Raw genomic sequence first — 23,103 nt, forward strand, 5'->3', positions numbered from 1 at the left:
TACTCACTTCCACAGTTGCTGTGTGACCTGGCCACTGCCTACCACTCCAATCTCCTTTCCCTCACGGGAAAGACACAAGGATATTCTTCCCTGCCTGAAACACCCAGAGCATGTTCCCACCTCAAGGCCTTTTCAAATCCTGTTCTTTTGCTCCAAACGCTCTAGATGTTTTCTGTCTCCTCATCCTTCAGTGCCCTCATCCCAAATGAAGCAGCACCCCAGGCATTCTCTATCCCTCACCTGAATTTTATCTTCTTTCCAGGACTTAGTGATGCTTGAAATTATGTTATTAACTTGTTTACACATTTACTGTGTGCCTCCATGCCCCACTCTCAACCCTCTCTCCAAACACACACTAGCAGGTACACACATTAGGGGCAGTTACTCAACTCTGTTCACTGCTGGATGCCCAGTGCCTGCTACATTGGTGGCACCCTGTAATTAGGTGACTGAAGTGATCATTAAGTTGAAATCTGAATGAGGTGTAGAATTAAGAAGGCAAAGGAGAAGTATGAGAATTCCAGAAAAAATGAACAACGTGTTTAAAGATGATGCATTTCATAAAAGAGGCAGGGGTGTGGTCAAAACATAGAAAGAGATATTCAACTTCAGGGTTGTGTAGATCAAAACCTTTGCAAAATACCACTTAACATCCATTAACTGACAAAAATGCAAAGGGTGACAAAACCAACTTGGAGAGAATATATTGGTACAACCACTTTGGAAGCGAATTTGGTATTATCTTGTAAGTTGAAGAACATTCACATTTTCTGAGTCCTCACCAATTCCATTCTTAGGTATATAGGTATATACTCAAGAAAAACAACTACAACTCTAGGTGTGTACTGGATATGTATATCAAAATGCTCTTATTAACACTGTATCCAAGAGCATAAACCTTGAGACAATCTGAAAATCCACCAAAAGAGATGCATGAATAAAACACTGTATATTTATGCAATGAAATACTCTACAGCAGTGAAAATGGACTATAACAACACTCAATAATATGGGTAAATATTAGCAATTTAATATTGTATAAAAGAATTACTAGCATTATTACATATAGCTTGATGTCTCATATACATTAAAACAAAATAAAAATAGTATTTTGGGGATTTCATAAGAAAATGAGAATACATACACATGCACACACATGATTTAAATCTGTTATCTTAGTGGAAGGAGCAGAGTGGGGGGCTGTGGGATGGGAGATGAAGTAAGTTATTGTCAGATTTCTATTTTGAACTTGAGGTAAGCTCGTTGGTGTTTATTACATTATCAAAATAAACAAATAATGGGGACCACAGATCATGCATGCACCCATGAAGAGAAGTGTGGCACAAACAAGTTATAAACTAAAACCTTCACTTAGGATGTGAATTAGGTGAAAATCTACGGCACATTTACTTGATCACACAGTGTGTCAAACAAAGATATGCTCGTGACCACAGTGGGCTACACTCAAGTCTCACCTCGTTGGGTCAGGTTAAAAAGAATACTGACACTTCTTTTCCTTAAGTAGTTTTCAGCCAGGAGTGTGAAGTTATACATTTCTTGTGAGTCTTGAGCTACTTGCCAATTACACCAGTTTCTGTGTTTACAAAGTGTCTTTTTTCCGGAAAATCTTAAAGAAAAAAAAAAAAAACACCACACAACAATTTCAGGGTTTACATTTTTGTCAACGCAGATATGTATCCCTGAATCCACTGAGTATCCCTGAGACACACTCAGTGGCTTTCAAACTATGTTCCACACAACAGCATCCATCCGTCACCAACAAATACCAATGATGAAAATATTGTTTCAAGAAATTTGACCTATGTGGTTAAATGTGTAATGATGAATTGCTGACTTCTCCTCTTGGGTGGTGAAAACTTTCCTTAGTTTAGTTTGAATACTCTTAAAAAGGTAGAAATTAGGTAGACCTAGATAACCACATAGAACTATTTTCATATCAAGATTCACCATTAACAGCCTTTCTTATCATTTTTATGCTACGTTGTCCTTTAACAAAACTCAGGTAGAAAGTATTGTATACCTGAGACCACTTAAAGATTTCTTCCTGACCCTGGCAAGTGGTTTGAAAATATTTGTTCAAATTTTCTGTAACACTGTCGCAAGTACTTTAAACAAGGAAAAATCCGTCACTAATGTAACCAAAGCTCACTTACGATTCAAATAAAGTATAGCTTTGGGAAGGCTGTTTAGTCAAGCCAGTGTCGCTCCCGGGATCCCAAGTACAGGTCAAAGTCTTGAGGTCCTGGGTTTCACAAGAAAAGTCCTTGGGCTCTTCAAGCACTTCTGTCCGTACAAGGAAAAAACAGATGAAAGACCTAGCTGAAGCTCTTTATTGAAAGACAAGTGAAATGGAAAACTCTCTTTGGGGTCTGAGGCCACAGAGTTGTTCTGAACAATGAAAAGATTACTTCAGTGGGGGCCAACGCATCAGCAGCTCCAGAAAGGCACCCTGTGGGTACCTCATCTTGGCCCCTACTCCTCCCTTCGCTGGTGCTTTGCTGGGGTATCACTGAGGATGGCAGGCGTGTACTGCATGTGGTCTGCACTCTGTCTACCTGATGAAAGTTGTAGCCCTAGTGCCTGCTAGCAGCATTCAACAGTATTGCTACATGCAGACAGAGTGAACAGAACAATGAATGAATGGAGTCAGCGTTGCTTGGTGTTTCACTGTAGATGCCGTGGCTTACAAGGAACCTGGGCTGTGCTTGGGATGCCAGGAAGCCAGAGCTGGGGACCCTGCTAAACTCAGCAGCTAGAGGCTGAGAGTTCCAAGAAATGTACGGGCAGCACCGCCAAGTGTCCGAGGCACCGCAGTTCTTGGGGGCCACGCCAAGAGGCACAGGTGACCAAGCATCCGGGAGACCAGAAACAGCCTTTGGCAGGGGAAGCAGGGAGGGAGGAGTTGCAGATACCGCCCCACTGTGCAGGGGAAGGGAGGCCACTGGGTGAGCACACTGAGACCTACAGGGAAACTGAGATGCTGCTTTCTCTCCCCTCGCCATCACCCATGGAGGTACCTGACACCTCTGCACCCAGTTAAGAACAGCAGCGGCCTCATCTGCGGAAGTCCTACTGCGTGCGGCCACCGTACCGGGGCGGGGCCCTGGCCATATGCAGTAACCTTCACAACAGCCGTTACTGGGCCCATTCACAAAGGAGGACACTGAGCTGAAGAGGCTGGGAAACTTGGCCAAGGCACTCCCAGCCATGGGAAGCAGAGTCAAACCTGGGTCTTCTGGCCACCACCTCGGCTGTCTCTCTAGGGCCATCCAGCCTGCAGCCCCTCTCCTCCCTCTCCCAGCCTGCAGCCATTCCAGCATGGCTAACGCAAAGCAGGACACCTTCCCAGTGGTCCAGGTCATGACCTGAACTTTCTCCCGAACGCTCTTGCTTCCTAGGAATAAAACTGTCAGTAAACTCAAGAAAACAACAGGAAATCCGACAAGTATTGCTTCAGACTGTCTTTGCCAGAGTCTCTCCTAGAAGACTTGGGAAACAAAAGAAAATTGAGGCCACGAGTGGAAACATTTCCTTGTCTTCTGGGAAAGGAAATTTGATCTATTCCACAGGAAATGGGACAGGGGGGCACAGAGATGTGTATACTCACTTGAGACAAAGAGAACGATGCCTCCCAAAATACCTCCCTGGTCCACCTTACAGAAGACATTTGTCCCTTTTTTCCTAATAAAAGACACGTTCTTCAACTCGAATGCAGACACACTTCGATCAAGCTGTTCTCCATATATCTGTACACCTTCCAAATAACAGGATATGTTATCTTGATGGATCCTAGAAACGTAACAAATGGTGACGTTGGAGCCTTCTTCCACCAGCTTATCTTTAGGGAAAACAAACAATGGATCATGTCCAAGCAAAGTCTGTGCTGCAAGATAAAAGAAGACAGCTCAGTTAGACTTGGGCACAAAAGTCAAACCAGCCCCCTCCTACCTCACTCTCAACAGATAACATTAGCTTTTTCTGCCTCCTGGAGAAAACAGGAACCTAAAATTTCTACAGCAAATCTATAAACTTTGGTGTGTGCAAAACAATCCTCTGTACCATCACTCCTACTGTTGCGATAATACCACTGCTCTTGTTCTTACTATGGAGACTGCACCATGACTGTCGCTCTGTGGATGATCGTGTTATTCCTGCTTATAGGTTATTAGGGCAGCAGTAGCTGCTTTGTACTAATCCCAGCCTTGTGGGACGCCTTGTGTTAAGTGCTTATGTATATTCTCTCTTGTCATCCTTACCACCTTACAGCAATGGGATGGGCAGGACTGAGCCCAAGTTCACTCACCCAGCAAGTGGCAAAGCCACATTCACACCCACCAGGTCTGCCCAGCTCCCAAGCCACATGTCCCTCATAATCTCTAAATTGTCCTGTAGATCACTCCTCTTCCACCTTCTCAGATGCCATTCACCCAAAGAGCTCCTTTCATTTCCATCTTTCTTCTGTGTGGCCCATCAGCACATAAGAATCCTCAGGTCTCTGCCATTTTAGGCAAACTCACCATCCTCCATGCCTCCCTCCAGCCTCCTCTCCACCCGCTCCTCCACAGCCAGCCTCCCCCAGGACCTGCCTGTGCCCATCGCTCAGCTGTCAATCACCCCCTGCTTACCTAGGCCCCTGCAGTCTGGCTGCTGGCCCAACAGGGCTCTAAAATTGCCATCACTAAGGTCACCCAAGTGGAGTGGACTGGGTGTGGGATTTTGTTTTAAGGTCCCCAGGTGCAGCCATGGTTGAGAATCAGTGCTTTGGGGATTAGGAATAATCAGCCTTGAAAGAAATCAAAGAAGAACATGAAAAGATGGAAAGATATATCCTGTCTTGGATTTGAAGAATCAATATTGTCAAAGTGACTATACTACCCAAGGTAATCTACAATCCGTATCACATTACCAATGACATTTTTCATAGAACTAGAACAAAAAATTTGTATGGAAACATGAAAGACTCCAAATAGCCAAAGCAATCTTTAGAAAGAAAAATGGAGCTGGAGGAATCAGGCTCCCTGACTTCAGACTGTACTACAAAGCTACAGTCATCAAAACAGTAATGGTACTGGCACAAAAAAACAGAAATATAGATCAATGGAAAGGGATAGAAAGCCCAGAGATAAACCCACACCTATGGTCACTTATTCTACGACAAAGGAGGCAAGAATATACAACAGAGAAAAGACAGTCTCTTCAATAAATGGTGCTGGGAAAACTGGAGAGCTACAGGTAAGAAAATGAAATTAGAACGTTCTCTAACACCATACACAAAAATAAGCTCAAAATGGATTAAAGACCTAAATGTGAGACCAGATACTATAAAACTCCTAGAGGGAAACATAGGCAAGACACGCTTTGACATAAATCACAGCACTATCTTTTTTGGTTTCACTCCTAGAGTAATGAAAATAAAAACAAAAATAAACAAGTGGTACCTAATTAAAGTTAAAAGTTTTTGCACAGCAAAGGAAACCATAAACAAAATGAAAAAAAAGCCCTCATAATGGGAGAAAATATTTGCAAATGAAGCAACCAACAGTGGATTAATTTCTAAAATATACAGACAGTTCATGCAGCTCAATATCAAAAAAACAAACAACCCAATCCAAAAATGGACAGAAGACCTAAATAGACATTTCTCCAAAGAAGACATACAGATGGCTCAAAAGGCACATGAAAAGATGCTCAATATCACTAATCATTTTAGAAATGCAAATCAAAATGACAATGAGGTATCACCTCACACTGGTCAGAATAGCCATCATCAAAAAGTCTACAAACAATAAATGCTGGAGAGGGTGTGGAGAAATAGGAACGTTTCTACATTGTTGGTGGGAATGTAAGTTGGTGTAGCCACTATGGAGAACAGTATGGAAGTTCCTTAAAAAACTAAAAATAGAGCTACCATATGATCCTACAATCCCCCTCCTGGGCATATATCCAGAGAAAACCATAATTTGAGATACATGCACTCCAATGTTCATTGCAGCACTATTTACAACAGCCAGGACATGGAAGTAACGTAAAAGTCCCTTGACAGATAAATGGATAAAGAAGATGTGATACATATATACAATGGAATAGTACTCAGCCATAAAAAAGAATGAAATAATGCCATTTGTAGCAACATGGATGGACCTAGAGATTATCATACTGAGTGAAGTAAGCCAGACAGGGAAAGACAAATAACATATGATCGCACATATATGTGGAATCTAAAAGAAAAAAAAAAGACACAAATGAACTTATTTCCAAAACAGAAAGAGACTCACAGATACAGGAAAAAAAAAAAAAACTTATGATTACCAAAGGGGAAAGGAGGGTGGGGTGAAGGGATAAATTAGGAGTTTGGAATTAACATATAAACACCACTATGTATAAAATAGATAACCAACAAGGACCTACTGTATAGCACAGGGAACTATACTCAATATTATGTAATAACCTATAAGGGAAAAAATCTGCAAAAACAGTATGTATAACTGAATTGCTGTGCTGTACACCTGAAACTTACAGGATATTGTAAATCAACTATTCTTCAATAAAAAAAATTTTTAAGGAATAATCAGCTTTTCTATCAATTCTTGAGTTAGTTTGGAGGTTATAGTTTTGATAAACCTAGTCCATTGTACCAAAGTTGTTGATAATGTTGTTCTTTCTTTCTCTATTGCTACTTTTTTAATCTCTATTTTTTCTGTTAAGTGTGTCTCTCAGCAATAGGATGTGATGGTTAAGAGAATGGCCCCTGGAGCCAGATTGTCCAGGTTAGAATTCTGATTCTACCACTTCGTGGCCTGATGACCTTGCATGGGATTTTTTTAAAGCTATCTGTGCCTCAGTCTCCTCATCTGTGACGTAGGGATAAGAATTATATGTATTTCATAGGGCTGATGTGAGGATGAAATTAATACATATAGTGCTGAAAGCAGTGACTAGAATGCAGATTTGATTCTATTATTAGTATTAAATTAATCATTGGTCCTCTCATGAGTTAACATGCTATCAGTTTGAATTAATAAATTTGCATAAACACTTAGCTAAGGGATGGTTCTCTTGACAGGAATTTCAGATAATCTGTCAACGTATATAGTTGAGAGCACCAAATGCCAGTGCTTTAAAACTAACCTACAGCTTAGCTGAAGCATAAGAAATTGTGCAAAATGCTAAATTTTGATAACAAAATAATCAAAATTAAGAGATATTTTAATAATTAAACATAATTATCCATGATCTCATTATCCACGATCTCTCTCATAATTATCCATGGTCTCAAATGAAGAACTGCTTCCAGTTTTCCATATTTCCCTCCCTTGTCTCTACATTAGGGGTTGACAAGCTATGGCCCATGGGCCAATTCCAGACACCATCTGTTTTTGTAAATAAAGTTTTATTGGAACACAACCACTCATTCATTTACACTCTGCCTATGACTGCTCCCATGCTAGAATGGCAGAGTTGAATAGTCACGATAGAGAATGTAGGGTTGTAAAACCTAAAGTATTTCCTATCTTGCCCTTTACAGAAAAAGCTTCCCAAATTCTGCTCTAGATGAATACACATTTTGTGTTGTTCTAATAAAAACATATGTACAATTTATGTCCTGCTTTGTTCACTTAGCATTCTATAATGCACACACTTCACACCTATGGAAAATGAATACTAAATTGTCTGAATTTGCATAATTACCTCAATGAATAAATTCAGAGGGAAAATCCTTAGACCTCTGTCTCCTGGTGGCAAGTGTCACACCCATGCTTTTTAGACCAAATAGGAGCCAAAGAAAAATAATGCTGGTGTCTACCCAGAGTTTCTCAACAGGGCTTTCCACTATTTGACTACTGGTCCCCGAGAAATATTAGATAGTAAACCCCTTCACTCTTTTATCCCCTCACGTCTTACCATCTGCTTCCTCCCATGAACTCCAGTTGCTCCAGATCCCTGGCTTGGGAATTCTGGCGTCATCCACCATACTCCTCATTCTTATAAAGTGTGCTGCACATTCCAGAGGGAGCTCAGATTCCCAGCTCCAATGCAGGACTTGGTTCCACTTCACAGAGGTGCTGTAGTTCTCCTAGAAATAAAGAGAAAAACTTGGAAACACATAGCCGTGCAGTCCTGGGAAATGGCTTGGCTGGACTTATCCCAAAGCACACACCTAAGAGTCCACTGTAACTCCAGGATATGGACAAGTGCAGTCTATTCCCAGCCAGCCAGCTCCTGAGCTCTGACGGCCCAGCAAGGAACCAGCCTTGGCCTCCTGCCTTTCAAAAACTTGGCTCCCAACCCCTCTGGGCCTCCAATTCCAGAGGGCTCCAGTGAGAGAGAAAACAGAAGCTACTGGAGTCTTGGGGGAAACGATCAGAGAAAGAAGCTGTGCACACAGTGCTGGTCACAAGAGCGTGCTAAGAAGATTCTTACACCCTAGAGAATTAATTGAGGCACCCTTTTAAAAATAAGCAAGATTGATGAGAATTTTCTAATATTCATAAGATCAAGTCGGCCAAATCTCAGTAGAGCTGGCAGTCCTTCATGGTTCCCAGGAATTCCACTGTCTCCCAGAAGTCAACAGATGGCTCCCAATGATTGCTTTGGTTTTTGTCTCTTGTCTTTTCAGATACAGTGGCCACATGGACCATCCCCTCTCCCTTGAGCTCCAACCTTCAGAATCTTTAGTCCCCAGAGATGTCAACCACATGGCAACGCCTTACACTGTGCTCTTGGGAAGCTTGTCCAAGTTGTACTGTAATTTGTTTTTCCTGCACAGCTTTTAGTCTTAATCTTTCTAAGACAGTGGTATTGTCATTCTTTAACGCAATAAACTTCAACAGCTCCTTCTACACCTGACCCTGTTGTCCAAGGCCATTTACAGTATGACTCCAACTGCCTCTCCTTTGCAGGACTCCTGTCTCCAGACACAGTGGTCCGCCCCACACTTCTGGAAGAGCTGTATGCTTTACTCCTCAGTACTTGCTCACGCAGCACCTGGTTTCGTGTCCCCAACTCTCCCTCTGAATTGGGAATCAGTCCCAACCTTCAAGCCCCTGTTATACCCCATCTTCTTCATGAAGTCTTTCTTGCTCTTTCCTCTGGTTTCCTCCCATCCCCACCCCTGCCCGAGCTCCCCTGCATACTGGGGGTAGCTGGTGGCATTTCATCTGTGGTTATGCCACTGACTCAAGTATGGCACCCAGAAAGCGGGGACTGGGCTTCATTCTTCTTCGTGGACCATAGCCCCAGGCACCCATGCTTTCAGTGGGCCCCTCCAGGATGCCTGCTTTCTGCACCCACAGCTGGGAGACAGGGACAAAAAAAACTTTGCCCTTCCTGGGGAAAACTGAGTCTGCATCCATTTTTCTTAGGGCCAATGGCAAGTCCTACAGTGAAGAGGAGGGGAGCAGCACACACGTCACACACAACCAGACTCGGAGGCCTTCCTCCACCTGTGCCTTCCCCTCCCCAGGACGCCAACCTTAAACAGTGGCCTTGGCCGAACCAAACACAGCCCCGGAAGGAGAAGCACTTCGTCCACCTGAAAGGCATCTAGTCATGCACGTCCTTTCTCACGCTAAGCAGAACTCCCATTTGTAAAACATTTCTATTATTTCAGCTTATTGTATTCCTTTATCCCTAGATTACAAAACATACTTTTTTAACTGCAAGTTCTGTGGTCCTGATCCATGCAACTTTTACTATTTAATATGAGCGATCGCAGGTACCTTTTCTTAATTATTATTTAAGAACCAATAGCAAAATAAATAAATAAATAAAAGGAACTCTGTCAGTCCTGGTGACCTCGCTGTAATGTCAACAAGCCGCCGGCTGGATTTTGCCTCCCTCATCTCTTGGGAATCAGCCACTTCTCTTGTCACCACGGTCACCCCCCACTCCAGGCCCCTCTCCTCTGGACCGACCCCACTGCTTGCTTCCAACTGGTCACACTTCACCTCCTCCAGTTCTCCCAACTTCTCTCCACTGTGTAGCCGGAGTGAGCTTTCTTTAAGGCTTCCAATCAGAGCTCATCACTCCGCTTCTCACTGCTCCCTGGATAGAAAACAGCAGCTGGGCACGACCCTCGGTGTGTGTGTGTGGTCTAGCCCTGTCCTGCCCACCCCACATGACCCGCACTTTCAGGCCTGAGAGCTCCCAGCCCCTTTCACTCAGGGCCTCTGTTCACCCCAGCTGGATCTTGCTGGGACATTCCTCTTCACGCTCTATGCTAAATTAGCTTCTAATCTTCTTTCCTACTTTGGCTCCAACTGCCCTCACTCCAAGGTGCTGCAGAAGGTCAGGCCTAATCTCACCCCACAGCCCCGTGTCAGCGACCTGCACTCCTCACGCCTAGGATGCTCTGAACTGTGTGATCCTCTCCTTATTTTTGCTCAGTACTCACAGCCCCAGGCCTGGAATAATGCCTCGACCTGAGCCCACAGTCTAAAACTATGTGCTAAAGGATTTCACCAGTTCATTAATATGCAGTGAGCTCTGTTTTTCCCAGACACCCTTTGTGTGGATTCTGTCTAACCACAAGTTGTGCTTTGTGGTCTTTATAGGCCTGTTGTGGAGGAGATAAAACTTGCGCTGAATGCATCAATTCAGCAACTTTTAAAAATGTGATGACTGTGTCTGGGCTGTTTTCATTCATCGAAGTGGCAAGTTTAATTTGGCCCTGGCAGACATTAGTATGTTATAAAAAACTGGCATTTACACAGAAGTCCAACTGAGGTCACTGACTGGTTCCTGAGAAGTGAGCTCATCCCTCGCTGACTCACGCTCCAGGCCCCCATCCAAGCTTGAGCTGCTACTCTACTCTGCCTTCTCCTGCCATTGATGGAACCATAAATTTAGCAAGTGGCTGGAAAGGCTGCAGGCAGAACCCTAGCCAGGGTGAGAGCACGTAGTGCAGCTTGAGTGGCCAGTGCCGGCCAGGAGGCAGCTCAGAGTCCCCGGTCCAGCTGTGACAGCCTCGGTCAAGATGCTTTTCCTTTGGCTTGTTTGGGAACAAAACAAGTCTGAGGCATGAGTGAGGGTGCATTACAGGGACCTGCCCTGTGAAAGGGAGATTACGGTCCAGACGGAAGCGACCTCTCTCAGCTGCTTTGTCTGACCCTTAACTGGAGGGGGACCTTATGTCTGTCTGTCCTTGACTTCAGGCCTGAGAGGTTCAGACAAGGGCTTCTCTTGGCATCGTCTGTTCTGGGACATGTGGAGACTGATGACCTGGGAAGACTGCATGTGGCTGTCACCCTGTGGGGGGCCCAGGGCTCCAGCCAGAAACAGCTGCCTTGAGAGGGGCAGTTCCCTCCTCTGGTGTGGCAGGTCCTACACCACCCTACCCCAGCAGGAAAAGGGAGAGTTCTCTGTGGATATGGTCAGGATGAGGCCGTCTCAGTGTTTCTTAAATTGTCCCCTCAGTGTTGTTCTGTGTGTCCTGGACTTTCTGAACTGTGCTGTAAACAATTCAAGGTCAAAGGTGTTTTTTCTTTTCCTGTTCCTGACATCTGGCATAGGAAGGTATGATCATCTTTTGTCAAATGAATAAATGACAGAAAAAAGAAGAAGAAGAAGAAAAAAAAAAGCAGGACCACAAACCTCTCTGTGCCTTAGTTTTCTCCTCTGTTGGGATCAGGCTGGCCTGGGTGTTATGGGGACCGTATAACCGACTAGGCAAAACTCTACCCTCAAACATCTCCAGCCTTGATAGGTTACACAAGGAGGTTTCACTAGCGGCTTTACCTTGAAAAGAGAACTACCTGAATCAAAGGTGTAAACAGATACGAACAACTGTCTGTTCACATGTTGCTATTATTTTCTCTACTATGAAAGCAGAAAGAACTGTCTTTTAGAAAAATAAAGAATGCGATCAACTTAGTCTATGGTTAATGTTACTTTCACTAATGGTGTTAAGTGCTAGTTTTCCACGAATTCCTCCAGCTCTTCTCTCAAATTTCTTTTCCTTAGATAATTCTTAGCCTCAATATGACCTCTGCTCGATGTTGTACTGGGTCCAAATCAACAACCAGTGTATCCATCAACAATACAAAAAATATGAAAATACAAAAATTATTAGCATGAGGGGGATGGTGGGAAGATGGGCTGGCGGTGGGGAGGGAACAGCTGTACATAGGCATTGCTGTTGTTTAAAGTCAGAACACCAGGGAACACAGTGCAGGTGCTTCTTGGATCTGTGTCTCCTGGCCTGCAGAACTAACAAACTCCAAATAAACTAACTTTGGCCTCAAAAAAAAACACAAAAAACAAAAAGCAAAAAACAACACCGAACAACTCTCATGGTGGGAAGCTGCGTTTTTTTGTTTGTTTGTTTTTGCGGTATGCGGGCCTCTCACTGTTGTGGCCTCCCCCGTTGCGGAGCACAGGCTCCGGATGCGCAGGCCCAGCGGCCATGGCTCACGGGCCCAGCCGCTCCGCGGCATATGGGATCCTCCCAGACCGGGGCACGAACCCGTATCCCCTGCATCGGCAGGCGGACTCTCAACCACTGCGCCACCAGGGAGGCCCGGAAGCTGCGTTTTGAGGGGTGGAATTCTAGACCTGGTATCAATCCTAAATCAACAGTCAGAATATTTAACTTAGGCCACTCACTCAGACCTCAAAGGCAGTGATGGATAAGGAAAGTAACTGGAGCCTTTAAAGCTAGTAGCCTTTATGCTTCACTAAAGGAACTAACCACCTGGCTCCCTGTACTCACGCCTCCAGCGCCTGAGAGAAGAGTGGCCGTCCACTAGCAAACGGAGGTCCCCAGGAATGACACAGCCCTGTGTTGTCCTTCCCTCCATGCATATTCTCTGTTCCCTTCAGCGGGAAAATATTTCACTCTCCTTCAACATCCCATGCCAATAAATGATCATGATGTGGGCATAGATCATTAAGGTTCCCTGCACCATAAATGGTAATTGAAAGAAACTACCAAAGTTTGTAAAGCAATTATACTCCAAGAAAGATGTTAGGAAAAAAAAAACAAACTACCAAAGTGCCCCAATGCACTAGATGGGGAAACATCAGGCAAAACAGACACAACCATGATTTAAACCAGACAAGTGAAAAATCGATCCCAAATAATTCAAAGGCAAAAAGTGTGTGAAATTCAAGACTTTCTTAATGTAATTTGTTGTAGAAAAAGCCACATATGAGGCAACAAAGGATACTGTAAGTTACTCTCCAACATGGCCCATGGAGAACCTCTTTGCAGATTAGGACAGAAAATGCTAGAATTGTTTATTCCTTGCATCTCAGCATAGCATTAGTAAAGAAACTGCCTGCGAGCCACAGTGACATGAAAAATGTTGCCAAACTCTTACATCTGATTTAGGAAGATCTCTGGTGGACAGGGAACGAAGAAGGAAGAGGAATAAGGTGGTTGACCTTCATGGATTTTTGGAATCATGGAATTCACATGGATAGACCCCAACAGCTTCCACAGGGAACAGAGCAGAACTGAGAAAATGATCTGATTCAGAGCATAGCCCATCCAACCTACCAAACCAAAATTGTCATGTTACTTTGTCCTGGACCCTCTTAACTAAAAACACAGAAATGCAATTATTTAGGACAACTATTCTGAGTTGCCCAAATATTTCCATATTGGGATTTGGGGGGATGTTATAAAAGACAAAACACAGTGTCAGAAAAGGATTTTTTAAATATTGAGCCAAAAAGAAAAATACTTACCACCCAGATGACATTGGATGTTTTAAATCTACTGATCTGTATCTGAAAAACCATTTTCAATTCCTGATGATAAGCGAGGCTGTGGACAGTCCATTGTAAATGCAAACACTGACATGTAGAATTGACAGAAACTTTCAGCGATTCAGGAGTTAATGGTAAAGGTTCAGACCAGACTGAAAGGCCAAAACAAGATATGAAATAACATTTAATAGGAGTATGATTGAATAGTCACAGATAATTAAACTGTTCAATATCATCATTGTTTAGCTGTGGAAATTATTGCTCACATATACATTCTAGAATTAGACACTTTGAAAACCTGGAGGGAATTCAGAAATCACTCAGCAGATAAAGAAATTAAGCCCTAGATGAATGAAATGACTTGCTCAATGAGACACAGCAAATTAATAAATTGATAAACAGTTTCACAAGACAAAAGGATACTCTATAGAACAATCTAAATGGTTCAGAAATTTGTAATAAGGCTGAATAAAGAAAGAGGACTTTTTGCTATAAATTTCATAGTTCTGGACATCTAAAACGAAAGTTTTCTTTTTGGAAGTCAATATTTCATAGTTTATTAAGTAGCTATAAAGTGACAGCAAGTTCCATCTCTAGACATTATTGCTTAAATCTCAATGCACTGAACTTAAAACACCTCTGGCAAGAATTCACTGGACTCTTCGGATGAGACTAGGCACTTAGTGTGAAATAAAATAATTGTTACAAGGTTTCTAGCTCAAGGAAGGAACCTACCTGGAGAGATACAACAGACTCGTAAGAAGTAATGAGTCATTGCAAGTTTAGAATATTTAGTGGTGTGATAGAGTCTGTCAAAGAGTAGAGATTCAAACATGAAACAGATTTGCTGAGTTCAGTGAGCTAGGAAACAGCCCAGAGACAGGATGGGGCCTGGTGGAGTGAGTGAGATCACTGCTAATTCTTGGAGAAGAACAAAACACCACTTTTTACATAAGCAGAGGAAATGCCGTACAGATTCAAAAGGAATTGTGTATTGCCAAATCAACTGGTTTCACTCCCTTCTGAGGGAGTCTAAAGTAAACTGGGAATGGTGCAAAGGTACTGAAAAGATTAAGACTGTATAGATAAAAACAACTGGTAATTGATGGTCCATGGTGGAGCAGATATCATCTTTTCAGCATTCATTTTTCTAGTTCTTTGGGGGTTTCCCCTAGTGATCTGAGACCCTCTGGTACTTAGTTTAAAAGGCAAGAGAGTATGTTCTTTTGAGAATAAAAATGGAAAGAATCTCTAATACTGGAAAAAATGTTCCAAAACTGCCATTCTACATGTGCTGTTTTTCTCACAGAGAGGTAAAAATAACAGCGACAACAAGATTGAACACGTACTATTTACCAGGCACAGTGCTAGGTGCTTTACATACGTTGTCTCGTGTAATGCCCACTGTAAAACTCAGACAGTGATTTTTTATAGATGGGTAAACTAAAGTTCAGTAAGCTTAAATGATTTACACAAAGCTATATGGGATTTAAGTATAGATCTCTCTAATACCAAAACCTTGCTCCCCTTTATTGCACTGCCCCCCAACTGTTAAGGCAGGAGCATCTTGCCCAATCAAAGGTCACATGGAATGGAATGTCTGAGAAGTGTGCTTCATGGCTCCCACCATGTCCTGCTAAACTCAGGATACAGATGATAAGGATGGGGCTCTGGACCCAGCCAGATAAGCTGAGAAGCATTCATGGTAGATATAAGCATGAAGTTTTTCATGTGAATGGTCCACATGGTAGACAGGTTCATGATCCAAGCAAAGCATTAGCCTCAGAATTTATTTTAAAAATCTCAGAAAATTCATTCTATGAAAGTTAGGTTAACAAGAGTGTCCATAAAATCCAAGTTATTAGCCATCAATGACTATCTTCCCCAAAAGATACCCATCCTTTGTAATATTTTGTAAGGCGGTGCTGGGGATGGCTGGGGTACCAATTAAAATCTCAGTATGGACTCCCATGACCTTGGATTTGGCAGTGGGTCCTTAGATATGACATGAAAGCATGAGCCAAAAAAGAAAAAATAGATAAATTGAACTCCATCAAACTTAAAAACTTTTGTGCATCAAAGGACATTGTCAAGAAGGTGAAAAAAAACTAAGAATGGGAGAAAATATTTGCAAATCACTTATCTAGCATCCAGAATATATAAAGAACCCTTACAACTCAACAACTAAAAGACAAACAACTCAATTTAAAAAATGGGCAAATGACTTGAATAGGCATTTCTCCAAAGAAGATGTACAAATGATGAAAAAGCACATGAAAAGATGCTCAACATCATTAGTCATTAAGGAAATGCAAATCAAAACCATAATGAGATACTATCTTACACTCACAGGATGGCTATAATTTTTAAAATGGAAATAAGCATTGGTGAGGATGTGGAGAAATTAGAACCTTTGTACATTGCTGGTGGGTATGTAAAATGGCTTTAGCACTGTAGAAAACATTTTGGAAGTTCTTCAAAGAGTTAAAATCACCATATGACCCAACAATTCCATTCCTAGGTATATATCCCAAAGAATTGAAAGTAGAGACTCAAATACTCGTACACAAATGTTTGTAGCAGCACTATTCACAATAGCCAAAAGGTGGCAACAACCCAAATGTCCATCAGCAGATGACTGGATGAACAAAGTGTGGTATATACATTCAATGGAATAAGGAATGATACATGCTACAAAGTAGGCAAACCTTGAAAAGATTACACTAAGTGAAAGAAGCCAGATATAAAAGGTTTCATATACATAGTATGATTCAATTCATATGAAATATCCAGAATAGATAAATCCATAGAGAGATAAAGCATACTGATGGTTGCCAGGGGCTGAGGGAGGGAGGAATAGGGGATAATTGCTTAATGATTACAGGGTTTCCGTGGGGGATAATAAAAACGTTTTGGAACTATATAGAGGTGGTAATTGCAAAACATATTAAATGTACTAAATGTCAAAGATTTGTCCACTTTAACCATAAACTGATTAATATTGTAATGTGAATTTCACCTCAATAAAAATTATTTTTAAAATATACATGATTGGGCTTCCCTGGTGGCGCAGTGGTTGAGAGTCCACCTGCCGATGCAGGGGACACGGGTTTGTGCCCCGGTCCGGGAGGATCCCACATGCCGTGGAGCGGCTGGGCCTGTGAGCCATGGCCACTGAGCCTGTGCGTCCAGAGCCTGTGCTCCGCAACGGGAGAGGCCACAGCAGTGAGAGGCCCGTGTACCGCAAAAAACCAAACATATATATATATATATATATATATATACATGATCATGATAAAAATGTTCAAATAATACAGAAATTGAATCCCCAGCATCCTACCAACTCCACTCTCCATTGCCAAGTTCAAATCATGTATGTTTTTCTTGACTTTTTTCCATACACTTAAAAAAATCATATTGAACTATGCACTCCATTTTATATTTTTTAAAGTACTTATATTATTTTTAAAAAGCTATAAAGAGAAGTAAAACTAAAATGTTAACAGTCATTTCTGGATGGTGAGGTTGAGTGATTTTAACTTTCTTTTTTATGCTTTTCTGTACTTTGCGAACGTTCATTAGAAAACACGTATTACTTTCAGAACAATATAATATGCTAGTTTTTTTCAACATCTTCATTGGAGTATAATTGCTTTACAATGGTGTGTTAGTTTCTGCTGTGTAACAAAGTGAATCAGCTATATGTATACATATATCCCCATATCCCCTCCCTCTTGCGTCTCCCTCCCACCCTCCCTATCCCCCGCCTCTAGGTGGTCACAAAGCACTGAGCTGATCTCCCTGTGCTATGCGCTGCTTCCCACTAGCTATCTATTTTATGTTTGGTAGTGTATATATGTCCATGCCACTCTCTCACTTCATACCAGCTTACTCTTCCACCTCCCTGTGTCCTCAAGTCCATTCTCTACCTTTGCGTCTTTATTCCTATCCTGCCCCTAGGTTCTTCAGAACCTCTTTTTTTTTAGATTCCATATATATGTGTTAGCATATGGTATTTGTTTTTCTCTTTCTGACTTACTTCACTCTGTATGACAGACTCTATGTCCATCCACCTCATTACAAATAACTCAGTTTCGTTTCTTTTTATGGCTGAGTAATATTCCACTGTATATATGTGCCACATCTTCTTTATCCATTCATCCGATGATGGACACTTAGGTTGTTTCCATCTCCAGGCTATTGTGAATAGAGCTGCAATAAGCACTGTGGTACATGACTCTTTTTTTTTTTTTTTGCGGTACGCAGGCCTCTCCCTGCTGCGGCCTCTCCCATTGCGAAGCACAGACTCCGGATGCACAGGCTCAGCGGCCATGGCTCACGGGCCCAGCCGCTCTGTGGCATGTGGGATCTTCCTGGACCAAGGCAAGAACCCGTGTCCCCTGCAACGGCAAGCGGACTCTCAACCACTGCACCACCAGGGAAACCCAACATGACTCTTTGAATTATGGTTTTCTCAGGGTATATGCCCAGTAGTGGGATTGCTGGGTCATATTGTAGTTCTATTTTTAGATTTTTAAGGAACCTCCATACTGTTCTCCATAGTGGCTCTATCAATTTACATTCCCACCAACAGGGCAAGAGGGTTCCCTTTTCTCCACACCCTCTCCAGCATTTATTGTTTGTAGACTTTTTGATGATGGCCATTCTGACCTATGTGAAGTGATATCTCGTTGTATTTTTGATTTGCATTTCTCTAATGATTAGTGATGTTGAGCATCCTTTCATGCGTTTGATGGCAATCTGTATATCTTCTTTGGAGAAATGTTTATTTAGATCTTCTGCCCATTTTTGGATTGGGTTGTTTGTTTTTTTGATATTGAGCTTAATATGCTAGATTTTAAAAGAAATATTAAGATATCTGGTTCACTTCACTACGATGACACTGCAGAATGCATAATTTAGTCTTCTAAATTTACACCAAAAGGCTGAGCCGCAGTTATCTTCCAGTTTTATTCCCCACTGAAAGTTAATAAATTGGCATTCTTTTTTTTTGTTTTTTTTTTTTTTTGTGGCACGCGAGCCTCTCACTATTGTGGCATCTCACGTTGCAGAGCACAGGCTCCAGACGCGGGGGCTCAGTGGCAATGGCTCACGGGCCCAGCCGCTCCGCGGCATGTGGGATCTTCCCAGACCGGGGCACGAATCAGTGTCCCCTGCTTCGGCAGGTGGACTCTCAACCACTGCGCCACCTGGGAAGCCCAATAAATTGGCATTCTGATTCTTAACGAGTTTGGGCAGAGTGAATCATTTATCAGGCCCTATTCACTCAAAGGTAAATGAAGTAAGTTGGAATTCCTGAATGCTCAAAGCCCAAACATGGTGGTCACCTTCTATTGTTATTTGGCTAGAGGTTTTATCTCCTTTGTGAATAAAATGTCTCAATTCTCTAGTTAGAGGCAACAGCTGTTATTCATTCTCTCCCTAAATCTGTGTCTTCCAAGCCTAATACAGTGAACTAGAGGGAGATGGGGAGAGATGAAAGGGCAGATCCCTTATGGAACAGGGGAAGTTTTTTTAGTAGCCGTGGAGCCGTCAGCACCAGGGAAGCAGGGTGCATGCAAAGTCACCCCACCTTTCCTAGCCCTCATTTCATCTTGCCTGTATGGTCGTTCGTTGCTGTCAGTCTCACTCTAGATTCAAATCTCCTGGAGGACAGAGGCAGAGGCTTATGCACCTTTGAACGTACTCTTGTCCCCAGAACTTGGCATGACGTCTTACCCGCAGCAGATGCGGATCTCAAATGACAGAGATCCAGCATCACCATGATATCAAGTGCCTGCCTGACCAGCAGCCCCTCACTAATAATTCGTCCTTCCTGGCACTCTCTTCTCCCCAGGGCTGCTTTTCCCACCCAGCATGTGAGCCCTGATCTCAGCGTGCTGTCATAGCCTGTTCTGTGTTTGTCTCTCCACAGACTATGAGCTGAACATGGGTGGGACTGAGTCTTACTCAGCTCGCTGGAACCATAACGTACTTCCCACGGTATAGACACTCTGTGGCTGCTGGCTGAATGAGTGAGTCACCTACAAGTATCAACTTTACTTCTGGAAGCTCTAGAAGGCTGCCATATGATGCTGTAGACAAAAGGGGAATTCTTTATATTGACATATGTTCTTGGTGAGTGTTGAGTGACTCAGGTACTTGAGAGACAGCGGTCAGAAATAACTGGGTGGAAAGCAACCTAGGGCATCCTTGGGAAACAGCAGGAAATGCCAAGGGAAAGTCAGAGAGATAAAGGGACCTCGGGGATTAGTTAGTCCAATCCCAATGTTTTTCAGATGAGGAAATTGAAACTAAGAAAAGGGGAGTGACTTTCCCAAGGCCACACAACCCAACCAGAATCCAGGGCTCTTGGCCCAACTCTTTAATTTATAACACTGTTCTGGAGTGTGGCCAAAAAGGGCAGGCTTGGAATCAGACAGACCTAGATCTAGTCACAGACTGTCCTCCTATTTTCCCCAACCTGTTTCTCTGTCTGGTCCCAACAACGCTACTTAAGGAAATGAACCGTGGCCCATTTGTAAGATGGGATACCATGCAGCCATTAAATATAATGTTATTTCTAGAAAAACTTTTAACATCAAAGGTAAAAACTCTCATCTTATATTGTATTAATTATTTTGATAAGTATATATGAAAGTAAACTTATTAAAGTATATATACTTTACTTGTTTAATAATTTACCTGTATATACTTTAATAAGTATATATAGTATAACTTTGTAGTATATATATTATATTACATATAATATATAGACTTTATACAAGATATACTATAATACTATATATACTATAATAAGTATATATACTTTACACTAGTTATACTTCAATAAGTATACTTTATATATAAACTTTATACTATATACACTTATTAAAGTATGTATAGTATAAATACTCCCAGTGTACATATAGTATAATTTTACCTCTATTAAAAAAACCCTACACATTTATATCTCTTTCTCTGTCTGTGCATACACACACACAAGAGCCTGGAAGAAAATACATCCAAATGCTAGTCATGATCTCTGGCTGATGGAGGGTAAGCCTAGGGCCGACAGGAAATGAGCCTTGGCTCTATCTCATTGGACAGGAGAAGCTAGGTTACCTGAAAGGAAGTCTCAGGCCTGAGCCTGGCTGGGTGATTGAATGAGAAGCCCACTGGTTTGAGTGGACATTTAGTAGGTATTGGGTGAGGTGCAGCAGAAATTGAGACAAGAAATCCAAGCAGTTAAGGTGAGGACAAAGCAGGATCACTTCGCAAAGCGGACATGCTTAACTGAGAAAGCTGGAAGCAGAAACAAAGATTGGTGGAGAGAAAAACAGGTAAATGCAAGTCTGATCTAAATAAAGGAAGCTGAAAGGGTGAGCAGCAGAGCTTGCCCTGAGAGCAGAGTCCCTTGTAAGTAGAAGGCTCACAGTAAACAGTTGTCAGATCAGACATTGAGACTTCACTAGGGAAGTGAGCTGGGCCAAAAGCTTAGGGTTAAACACCCGGATTCTCTAGAGAGCCTGGAGTTGGGGCCCTGGGTCTGTCTGGGAATCAGGAGCTGTAACTGAGCCTAGACATTCTTAGGGTACAGACCACCCACTCAGCCCCAGTGCGTCATGCTTAGATTTTAGCAAGTAAGATCGATGGAGTGAGGGGTATCAATACTACAAAAGAGGGGTCCTCCTCATTTCCACCTTTCAGCTCCAGATTATGGAAGAAACCAACAATCAAACTATGATTTTTTTTTTTTTTTTTTTTTTTTGCGGTACGTGGGCCTCTCACTGTTGTGGCCTCTCCCATTGCAGAGCACAGGCTCCGGATGCACAGGCTCAGCAGCTATGGCTCACGGGCCCAGCCGCTCCGCGGCATGTGGGATCTTCCCGGACCGGGGCACAAACCCGTGTCCCCTGCATTGGCAGGCAGACTTTTAACCACTGTGTCACCAGGGAAGCCCCAAACTATGATTTTTAAGAACCCATAAAAGTAGCACCTTCTCATGTGCCCTGAACCTAATAAAAAACAACCCAGACCTAAAGAATATCAGACGGAGAATTGAGCTCTTATCAGAACAAAATCTTCCTTTTATTTCCAAATAGCTTATCACAGAGTTTCAAGGGAAATGGAAAAGTTCTATGGATATTTCTTGCAAACTTCATTTTCATGAATCCATGGACAGGAATTGTGTGAGTAATTACAAAGAGCATATGCCTGTACCCTCTGGTACAAAGGGAGTATACAGCAAAGAATAAATGCAGAAAGAGGAAAAGGTAAAGCTTTATAAAATACAGGTAAAAGCAACACAAACTTTATAAACCCATAGACACTCTCTCAAGTTTGAATCTGTCTTCAAATTGGCCCAAAGTAATAAAATATCCATAAACATTTTAATGGTGTTGAATTCTTATTGACTTTATTTACAAAGTTGATTTATGGCCAAATACCTTCACTGTGGGAGTAGCTAAGAGACAAATACTATTTCTTTACCCATAAACAGCATTTCAGCACTTAGCATATTATCTTGCAGGTAACAGCCTCTCAACGAACGCAGTTGTGAGACATCCCAACTTGCTCTAACCTTGCTGCCGACACTGGACACATAACCTATCTCTACCCAGCAAGTTTAGAAGGAACTCCTCTGGCAATGGCCATGGACCATATATTGATCATGACATTCTCTGGGATTAGATTCACTGACAAGTTACCATTGACCAGGAAATCAAAGTTAAGGTATAGCTTACTCCGCTGACCAGGAAATCAAGGTTAAGGTATAGCTTATCCCACTGACCAGGAAATCAAGGTTAAGGTATAGCTTGCCCCATTGACCGGGAAATCAAGGTTAAGGTATAGCTTGCCCCATTGACCAGGAAATCAAGGTTAAGGTATAGCTTACTCCATTGACCGGGAAATCAAGGTTAAGGTACAGCTTACTACAATGAGCCATCAAGATCAGGAAGCTCAAGACTAAGGTAATCACTGCTACTTACCAATCCCAAGTAATTTTCAAAGAAAAATGACCTGTTGATTTTTCTCCAAAGTACCTGTCAACTTGTTTTTTTTTCCCCTAGGTGATTTTTTTTTAATTTTTTTTTTTACTGTTCCTTCTACTTCTTACCTTCACTTTCATAAGTTCTCAAGGACAGCAATACCAAGAGGAATGTTGTCTGAAAAACTGCAAAGAGAGCCATAGGTTCTGGTTTTCTGAAAAAGATAAATTGCAAAGAAGGGAAATTTTATTTAATTTTAGCTGTGAGCAAGTTTCTTTGAACCACCTGCAGAAGATGATGGCATTAAGGCTCCCGTTCTTCTCTCCTCCTTATGTCCATACGCCCGTCACTGTGAATTTGGAGTCCCCCCTCGCCCCAC

The 23,103-nt window shown here is 42.3% G+C and overlaps 1 protein-coding gene across 3 annotated transcripts in view; it reads right to left on the reverse strand.

The window, feature by feature from the left end:
- OSMR (oncostatin M receptor) overlaps positions 1–23,103 on the reverse strand; it is a 56,298-nt gene that overhangs the window by 19,447 nt on the left and 13,748 nt on the right. For all 3 annotated transcript variants that reach the window (XM_082623534.1, XM_082623535.1, XM_082623536.1), the window contains exons 2-7: positions 22,853–22,938; positions 13,711–13,883; positions 7,924–8,095; positions 3,629–3,904; positions 2,175–2,304; positions 1,476–1,627 (exon numbers count right to left, since the gene is read on the reverse strand). In XM_082623534.1, coding sequence (XP_082479660.1) covers positions 1,476–1,627; positions 2,175–2,304; positions 3,629–3,904; positions 7,924–8,095; positions 13,711–13,883; positions 22,853–22,925 — 976 coding nt within the window. In that variant the 5' untranslated portion in view covers positions 22,926–22,938. The remainder of the gene's footprint in view (positions 1–1,475; positions 1,628–2,174; positions 2,305–3,628; positions 3,905–7,923; positions 8,096–13,710; positions 13,884–22,852; positions 22,939–23,103) is intronic.

Source organism: Mesoplodon mirus (genome assembly GCF_964341445.2).
Source record: "Mesoplodon mirus genome assembly, chromosome: 5".
Taxonomy (NCBI): Eukaryota; Metazoa; Chordata; class Mammalia; order Artiodactyla; family Ziphiidae; genus Mesoplodon; species Mesoplodon mirus.